This window comes from Arachis stenosperma, chromosome 7 (genome assembly GCF_014773155.1).
Source record: "Arachis stenosperma cultivar V10309 chromosome 7, arast.V10309.gnm1.PFL2, whole genome shotgun sequence".
Taxonomy (NCBI): Eukaryota; Viridiplantae; Streptophyta; class Magnoliopsida; order Fabales; family Fabaceae; genus Arachis; species Arachis stenosperma.
This window is the reverse complement of record NC_080383.1, coordinates 82,788,726-82,798,500: the sequence shown is the minus strand read 5'-3', so window position 1 is coordinate 82,798,500 and position 9,775 is coordinate 82,788,726. Positions and strand designations below refer to the sequence as shown.

Genomic DNA, 9,775 nt, shown 5'->3' with positions numbered 1-9,775 from the left:
TTTAGTTATTAATTAAATTTTTTTATTCTAATCATCTAACTACATATTTTTAAACATTATTTAACTAACTATCTGCCAAAAATAATAAATGCTGTTTGTATTTTAGTATTTCTTTTAATTTTAGTGTCACCCGTCGTCAGTGATAGCGTATTATTACCTACTAGGGGCCCAGCCAGCTAACTTTAATTTGAAACTTGTGGCTTGATAATAAGCACATGGAGAAAATGATACAAGCACTTGGCTTAATAATAAGCACGTGTAGAAAATGATACAAGTAGCATGTGGCTGCCAAGAACTCCTCAGTTAGTAATCAGCTATATAAACCTATGATGCCAATTAATTAAGGAGGAAAAGATATCCAAGAAGCTAACCTAAGATCCCACCAATAAAAAAACCGTCATTTACATAAATCAGTTCCCCACTCTCTAGTTCTAGCTAATGGATCATCTGCCAATACTAATGGCTACAAATTCAATCCCAGCTAGATTCTCTACCGTGATTCTTCCTCAGGGTCTGGAATTCAAGACTTTCAAAAATGTCCCTTTTCCAACTCAATGCAATGCATTGAATAAAATTTCTAATCATAATCAAACAACACCTCGTCGATCTGCCAATTTCAAACCTTCTATTTGGCATTATGATTACATCCAGTCTTTGAACAGTAAATATAAGGTATGCTTATATATATATATATATATATATATATATATATATATATATATATATATATATTATTAATTTTTGTAAGAGAAAAATTGTTATGGTCCAAATTAAGAAATTTGAAATGTATAGTTTATTTTTCTATGCAATACTTGACAAGTTAGTGTTTTTTTTTACTTAAATATTAATCACTTGCTACTTTACTATATTTTGATTATTTTCTAGCAGCAAGACATACAGCAATGACCAAAAAAGAAGATTTACATAAACTAAAATAATAATTTATGGACCGTAGTAGTCCAGTCCATTTATATATTTGACTTTATCCATATAAGTGATTTGGTTCTTACAAATTCTCTTTTTCGAAAGTTTAAACTTTTGGGCACGTTTGGGCAGTGAAACACAAATACTTATGATTAATACAAAATAATTAAAGCATAGTAAAATCTTAATACTGCAGCAAGGGACATACACAGAGCAAAGCCAAGCGCTGAGGGAAGAAGTAAGAATGATGCTTTGCAAAGTAGAAAATCATGTTGATCATCTTGATCTTATTGATGTGCTGCAAAGACTTGGGGTGGCTTATTATTTCAAGAACGAAATAAGGAACTTGTTAGATAATATATATGACATGGTTGACTCCAAGAAGAAGAAGGATTTACATGCCACGGCTTTGGAGTTTAGTCTCTTAAGGCAACATGGTTATGATATATCATCAGGTTTATTTTTTTTTATTTTATGATTATTTATTTATTTATTTTTATTCTTATGCTATTTCGAACATTAAGTTAATACACATCCTTTATCTTTGATTACAGTACATAAAACATTAAGTTAATACACATCCTTTATTTTTATTATTATTATTATTATTATTATTATTATTATTATTATTATTATTATTAATTAGAGGATCACATACAAATAATTACTGTAAATTGTGGTGTTGTTGTTGCAGATGTTTTTTTTAACTTTCTAGATGAAAGAGATAATTTTAAGATATCCGAATCAGTTGATATTGAAGGAATATTGTCACTATATGAAGCCTCATTTTATTCATTGGAGGGTGAAACTATATTGGATGAAGCAAGAAATTTCTCTTCAAAAATTCTTGAAAAATATTCATTCAGAAATAAGAGTGAAGGGAACTACTTATCACTCCTAATTGATCATTCTTTGGAGATTCCATTGCATTGGAGGGCACCAAGATGGGAGACAGAATGGTTCATTCATGCTTATGAAACAAGAGAAACAATGAATCCCTCTTTACTTGAGTTTGCTAAATTGGATTTCAACATTCTTCAAACCATCCACCAAGATGAACTCAAGAATGCATCAAGGTAATGACAACCATTATTAATTATATTAGTACATGCATAACTTTGTTCCAAATTTTGACTTAATTATGTGTCTCTTATATGATATCTGTGGTTTTCATATATAGGGCTTTTTTAATTTATTGTAAAACCTCTGTGATTTTTTGTATATACGTAATTTTTACATCTCTAATGACTTGCTATTATAACTTTCTAATATTTTTTAATGTCTTTTATTTTAAAATTTTTAGAATATCTTTAATTATATTCATTAGTTATAATAAATAATAAATGATAAAGGCAACAAATTAATTATTTGACATTAAAATATTTTTAAAATTTTAAAATTATTCTATAATCTATATTTTTAGAGAGACACACACGTGCGCTGATGGATTTACACACAACACACACGTGCGCATGAAAATATTATGATATATATTTATATTTATTTTTTAATATTTAATATTATTTATTATTATTTAATAATTAAAAAGTGGTAATAGACAACAATTCCAAAAAGAAATAAATAATTAAGTTCAGTACGTCAACACGAAAGATCTTTAAAATGTAACAATAGAAATTCTTTTGGTATGTGTAAACTTGTGGTTTTTGAAGTATTTTTATTGGATAAAGAATAATAAATTGATTCTTATGTTTGGACATATTCTTGTTTTGATTCTTAAAGTTTAAAGCGTTTTATTTGAATTTAGAAATATTTTATTTAGTTTTAATATAATCCTATCGTGATATCAAAGTTAAATAATTAACAAAATGTCTTACATAATAGCAGTACAAGAATAAGGTCGATAATTTGGACAATAAATACAAGCTGCAAATGTCCAAATTTAATCATGGATGCATCAATATATTTATTTATTTTTTTTATAAAATAAAATATTTTTTTATAGAACTAAGGAGAATGATAAATAAATGTATTGATGCATCCACGGTTGATTTTATGCCTCTAGAGCTCGTACTTATTCTCCAGATTATCAACCTTGTTCATGTTAGACATTCCGTCAATAATTTAATTTTGACTTTACAGTGGGACTACATTAAAGATAAAAAAAATATTTTTTTTATTCAAATAGGACACTTTAAATCTTAAAGACCAAAATAAAATTATATCCAAAAATAAAAGATTAATTTAATACTTTACCCTATTTTTAAATTTTTAGACATTTATATTAAAAAATACTTTTTATTTAATTTTTTAATTTAATATTTTTAAAAAATATAAAAACTGTGAACTACACACACCCCCTCTTGGTGGCACCAATTTACACCAAATATCTTTAAATAATTGCTGAAATTTTGAATCATCCTCTATTATTAGATAAATTTTATAGTATTTATTATTTATTTTTATATTTTAAAATAATATTATTTTTTTAAATTAGACATTATTTTTAAACAAAAAAATATAAATAAATAATAAAAATATTAAACAATATAAATAATAAATATATTAAATATTCATTTTATTAAATATATAAATAAATATTCTAATATTAAAATTTAAATAAAAAATTTAAAAATATAATATATTTTAATTTAATTAATAATTATTTATATTATTCAAAAAATTATTAATTACTTAGCATATTCCTATTCAAACACACATGACAATTACTCCATTATTTGTTCCCGGTACCAACAAAAGACAACCATAAAATTGTCGTCCCGTGTCGGTTTGTCATGGTGAGTCTGGTCCCACATTCAAAAAAGCAATTTCTTAAACCGTGTTGTTTAGTATTCACTCTCATTGGATATTGTATCTAATTACAAGTCTGATATTTTTTGAGAATATAAAACTTTTAAATAATATATAAGTAAAAAATGTTTTTCACCTTATCGATTACTTTTTGAAATAGAATTAATTTTATTTAATTTTAATTCTAATAAACTGTGTCCCATTCCGAAACTACTGTTTATAATTTAATTAAAAGTAAATTTTAAATGAATCATATTCACATTCTTTTCTTACGAATATTATAATATCTTTTACAGACGTCCTTTCATATTAAGTCTATAGATTTAAATTTTTTAAATTTTAAATTTTATTTTAAAGAATAAAATAAAATTTTTTATAATTTATTTTATAAAAAAATATAAAAAAATTATTTAAAAATAAGAGATTATATTTTATATTTTAAAATAAAATTTCAAAATTTAAAAAATTTAAATTCCAATTTTATTATTTCACATTAGATGACCAATATTTTCATCCATAAAGGTTCATCTACACATGAACGGGCACGTAGATTTCGTAGCTCATCAACTATATTATTTAGTACAATTATATATAAAAAATATTAAAAATAAATAACTTTATTAATATTAGTCAATACTTTTAATTAATACTTTATATATTTATATTATTAATATTTAAAATTTAATTTTTAAATTTTAAAATTAAAATTTAAGATACAAAATATTGGTCAAATATTAATTAACATAATAAATTTTATTAGTCATATAATATTATTTTTAGTATATTATATATATATATATATATATTATGTAATGATATGAGGCCATAAAAATCTATAAAGAAGAAAACCTAAACTACTACAGAAATAATGGGTAAACTAACCCTAAATTTATTAAATTTGAACGTGTAAAATAATAAATATAAATATTTTATGTTTTAATTAAAGTGTTTTGGATTTCAAGTATTTTTAAAAATAGCAATGAATATGTATGATGAAATATATTTTTTAAGAAATTGCATCAAATTTCTCAAGATCTTCGTCATAGAAAACAAACACTTCAAGAGTAGTATCTTTTTGGAATTGATTAAATTCTTAATAAAAGGGGGTTCATTTAATTTCTTTATTAAGATGGTGGAGAAAAATTGGCCTTCCAGAACAGTTGAACTTTGCAAGGGATAGATTGGTAGAGAGCTACTTTTGGGGTATGGGAATGAGCTTTGAGCCAGATCTTGAGTTTTCTAGAACAACTCTAGCAAAGGTCACTTCCTTAGCAACCATAATTGATGATCTTTATGATGTTTATGGAACTCTTGAAGAATTAGAGCTTTTCACGGAAGCAATTGACAGGTTAGTAATTCATGCTCACTACTGATATTAAATTGGGTGAAGTACTAAATTAATTTTTTATGTTCGGACAAAATCTTGTTTTGATCCTTAAAGTTTAAAGTATTCTACTTGAATTTAAAAAAAAAAATATTTAGCATCAACGTAGTTCTACTGTAGGTCAAAGTTAAACAATTAACGAAATGTTCTACATAATAGAAGTACAAGAATAAAGTTGATAATCTGGAGAACAAATACAAGCTCTATAGGCACAAAATCAATCGTGGATGCATCAATACATTTATTATCATTTTTTTTACAATTTAAATGAAATATTTTCTATAGAACTAAGAAGAATGATAAATAAATGTATTGATATATTTACGGTTGATTTTGTGCCTCTAGAGCTTATACTTATTCTCCAAATTATCGACCTTGTTATTGTACTGCTGTCATGTAAGACATTCTGTTAATTATTTAACTTTGACCTTACAGTGAGACTATATTAAAACTAAATAAAACTTTTTTGGATTTAAATAAGACAGTTTAAAACTTAAAGATTAAAACATGATTACGCCCAAACGTAAGAGAACAATTTAATACTTAACTCTATTAAATTTCTTTGCCTACATCACATTTGAAATTTTGCCACATACAATAAATAAATAAAAAAAGTAACACACATATATATTTTTTTTTAATTTGTTAAAAATTTTAAAAATATCCAAAGTTTTATTTTGTTTTAATTTTGTCTTAGAAATTTTTGATTTTCATCAAATTTATCCTTAACAACTAACATTTAAGAAAAAAATTATAACAAATTTAGGAATAACTTCACAATAACAATTTTTAATACAAACAAATTAAATATATTTATGATGTATTATTATTAAATTAGTCCTATCTTTTATAATTTAATTATTAAGGATATATTTGATGCAAATAAAAATTTTTTGAAACAAAATTGAAATAAAATTAAATTTAGAAATAATTTTAAAATTTTTGACAAAATTTACGAAAAAATATATACTTTATCCATAAAAAAATATAATACTAATTTAGTTCTTAATATTTGAATTAAGTTTTAGTTTTATTTTCAACATTTGAAAATTATAATTATAGTGTTGATTATAGTGATTTGAGAGAAAGTATGACAGATTAATAAGAAAAAGAATATAATAATAAAAAGAAAAACATTATTTTTGAAAAAAAATAATATTAGTTCAAAAAGTAAAATAGGATAAAATAAAATATTTTAGAATAAAAATATAACTTTTCAGACGTTAGAATAAAAAAATTAAAATTTAGCTTAAACATTTAAAAAGTACTTTAATCAACAAAAAAATTTAAAATAATTTTAATACTTTTATTGTTGACTGCAGATGGGATCTAAATACCATTGATAACCTTCCGGACTACTTGAAAATATGCTTCTATGCTATCCATGATTTCGTCGATGAATTAGCTTTTGAGTTCTTGAAAATGAACGGCGACAATATCACTCCATATCTAAAGAAAGTGGTAAGAAATTGTTTAGTTTTTACTATACTTTTAATAATCGTAATTTTTCATTGTACGTTATGAATTTTAAAATGCATACAATATTCTAACTTCCTTCTCAAGAATCCTATTATATGATGAACTTATCTTTTTGGTAAAAATTTCAGTGGTCAGATCTTTGTAAAGCATATTTTACCGAGGCAAAATGGTATTACAGTGGATATAAGCCAAGTCTTGAAGAGTACGTTGAAAATGCATGGATATCCATTGCGATTCCTCTTATGCTTACTCATTCTTATTTTGCAACTCCATATTCATTCCAAAAAAATGAATTGGGTTACTTAGAAGAATATTGTGACATAATTCGATTTTCAGCAACAATTACACGTCTCATTAATGATCTTAGAACACATAAGGTACCTTTCAAAATTTCCTTTGTGTTGTTTCCAAAATTAAATTCTCTTATATATGTTCAACATTTATCTCACTTTTATTATTATTTCTTTTTAATTTATCATTTTTAGCGGGAGAATGAATTTGGTGATGTTCCAAAATCGATTCAATGCTACATGAATGAAAATGGAGCTTCTGAGACTAATGCTCAAGAGCATATCAAATCCATGTTAAACACAACATGGAAGAAGATGAATAAGGAAGCTCATAATTCTTCTTTGCCTCCAATTTTTATTGAAATTGCAGTAAACCTTGCAAGAATGTCAATGTGCATGTATCATGATAGAGATGGACATACCATTCAAGATCCTCAAATCAAGAATCGTATATCATCCTTAATCTTTCATCCCATTACTGATACAAAGATCAGAGGTGTTACAATTAATTAAGAGCAATGCTAGGGGTCAACAATATTTGTGATTGGTAGCCATCAACTAGCCATCAATGATGATTTGGTGGTATAAGATTGGTGTAAGATTTCATTCAATGACTCACCTTTCTCTGCTGGTTACATGCTGGCTAAAATGCAATAAAATTACTGACCCTTAGACTTTTCCATTAATTAATTACAAATAACCATAAGATAATGTTCCTTATTATTGAAAGACTTGAACTCTTTGGACTTATTAGGAGAAGTTTTCCTTGTCGAAAAAATTATAAGTAGATGTCAATAACTTAAATTTATTGTAATTTTAAAAAATGATTAAATCATTATCGTTAAAGAGATATCTGCCTTCGTATAGAAATATTATTGGGTTAATTGATGATACTCTCTCCGGATATGCATATATAACATTACCCATAATAAAAATAGTTCAAGACTAGACCGATTACCAAGGACAAAAGCAAGCGGCATAGAAAGTTAGGTTAGATTGCACAAGAATTCAAGAATACAAGCGCTTTCTTGATTCCAACTTCTTGGCCAATAACACGAGTGATATTGAAAAAAAAAAAGCCCTCCATGCTCCATGCTCATAATAAGAGCCAAGGAGGAAAAAAAAATTAATTTTTTGTTGACATTTTAAGTCCCAAATCGAATTTCGGAGTGATTTGGAGCGACACAATTTCGGTGTCAATTTAATTGGAAGATGATAAAATTAGTGAGCAATCAAGTATCCAAAACCTAAACATTTTATCCAAACCTAACTATTGGTCTCACTATTGCATCCCATATTTAATAACATAATTTTTCTTTGAATACGACAACACATTATTTCGACAACACAATATATACATAGACATGTATTTATAACTTTCTTTTTAAGGGTGGATGGGCAAATGCCCCCACTCCTTAATGAGTAATTAAGTCCATCCGGGCCATCGTACGTCCATGTTCTATTGCACCATACCACATCTCCAGAGCAGTATATATCTGCTTCTTGAAGTGCAAATAAACATTCTCAAAGGAAACATAATACTTAAAGAAGAAACGCAAAATGTACCTATAGTAAGGAAAATTAAATAACATACATCATGAATAATAATAGTTGACTGATACTTAAAATTGACTAAATTAAAACTATTGCACTCTTTATTACATAGGCAGATTTACATATATTTTTAATTGTTGAAATTATTGTGATATCCAATAATTTAAACTTACACGTTAATTTTAAATATACTTTTTTTTTTAACATAGTTATAGTCTATAATTAATAATATCGATTATAACAAAATTAATATAAAAATGTATTGTATTCTGATCTTTATTTTTTTCTTGAAGTGCATTAGTAATCACCCTAAAGATCAGTTATTACTAAAATAGTCAATGTTTTCACTATATAACAATCAAAGGGTCTGTCTAAAATCAATTCAAGTCTTTTGAGTTTATCTGATGCACCATAAAATTCAAAGCGTTAGATTAGATTAATAAACAATCTAATGGTCTAGATTTAATTTATTTATAATTTATTAAAAATTATAATAAAAGATACAAATTTTTTATATTTTAAAATTGTTCCATGATGAGTTTGGAAAGCTCTAATTTAATTTTGATGATGAACAAACATTATTGAAATATTTAATTACAAAATTATTAATTTGGTTTTCATTTAACATATGTTAATTAATAATTTTGTATTGCAGTTTTATAATTGGGCCGAAAATAAAAGATTAGTTGCAAGCCCAAAATCTAAACTTGCAATCAGCCTTGCTTCATGTTTCTTATACTATGTGGCTGAATTGTTGTTATATTATTTGGGCCAAATTGAAGCTATTACTGTTACAAGCCCAAATTGATATTGATGCTACATGATCCAATGTTTGATCCAAAAATCCATCAGGAAAGCAAATGTTATCATTTGCCTTATGCTCTCCAACGGATTCCATTTCTCATTAAGGATGGATTTCAAATTTTAATATGGTGGCATTGGAAATATAAATGAGAAAGAGAGAGTATGAGTGACATGATTGATTTGATTAATGCAGCACACCACTCAAGCAAGGGAAGTAAAAGCAATCCCATTAAATTGTTTCATTTCATTTAATTGCTTTTACTCTACATTCTCTCTCATCTTTCCTTTTTCTCTTTCGGTCATTGTCCAGGAAGTCATGGAAGCTACACCTACTCACCGAAAAGAAGATGGAACACGTCTCAAGACCATCATGATGATGGCAAGAAAACATAACAAAATAAAAGTATGATGTGGCTGAGATTTTCACCAAAAATGGTAAGATTTGGTGAGGTAATCTCGAGCTCTTCATACTCAAAAAGAAAGAAGAAGATTCGGCCAGCAAGGAAGAGATTCTTGGAGGCATGGCTTGTCTCTGATTCTGCTCAACCACCACAGGAAGTAGCTAGAGTGG

The 9,775-nt window shown here is 25.9% G+C and overlaps 1 protein-coding gene across 1 annotated transcript; it reads left to right on the top strand.

The window, feature by feature from the left end:
- The first annotated feature begins 335 nt into the window (after window positions 1–335).
- Window positions 336–7,569, top strand: LOC130942062 (terpene synthase 10-like). Its single transcript, XM_057870741.1, has 7 exons — window positions 336–672; window positions 1,121–1,379; window positions 1,619–2,000; window positions 4,823–5,041; window positions 6,400–6,538; window positions 6,685–6,933; window positions 7,042–7,569. The coding sequence occupies exons 1-7, from the start codon at window positions 439–441 to the stop codon at window positions 7,357–7,359; spliced, it is 1,800 nt and encodes a 599-aa protein (XP_057726724.1). The 5' UTR covers window positions 336–438; the 3' UTR covers window positions 7,360–7,569.
- Window positions 7,570–9,775: the final 2,206 nt, after the last annotated feature.

Excerpts from the sequence above, each read along its gene's own strand:
- LOC130942062 (XM_057870741.1), top strand. The coding sequence starts at position 439 with ATGGATCATCTGCCAATACTAATGGCTACAAATTCAATCCCAGCTAGA. Across the intron at positions 2,001-4,822 it reads GAACTCAAGAATGCATCAAG|ATGGTGGAGAAAAATTGGCC; the intron begins GTAATGACAACC and ends TTCTTTATTAAG. Across the intron at positions 6,539-6,684 it reads CTCCATATCTAAAGAAAGTG|TGGTCAGATCTTTGTAAAGC; the intron begins GTAAGAAATTGT and ends TAAAAATTTCAG.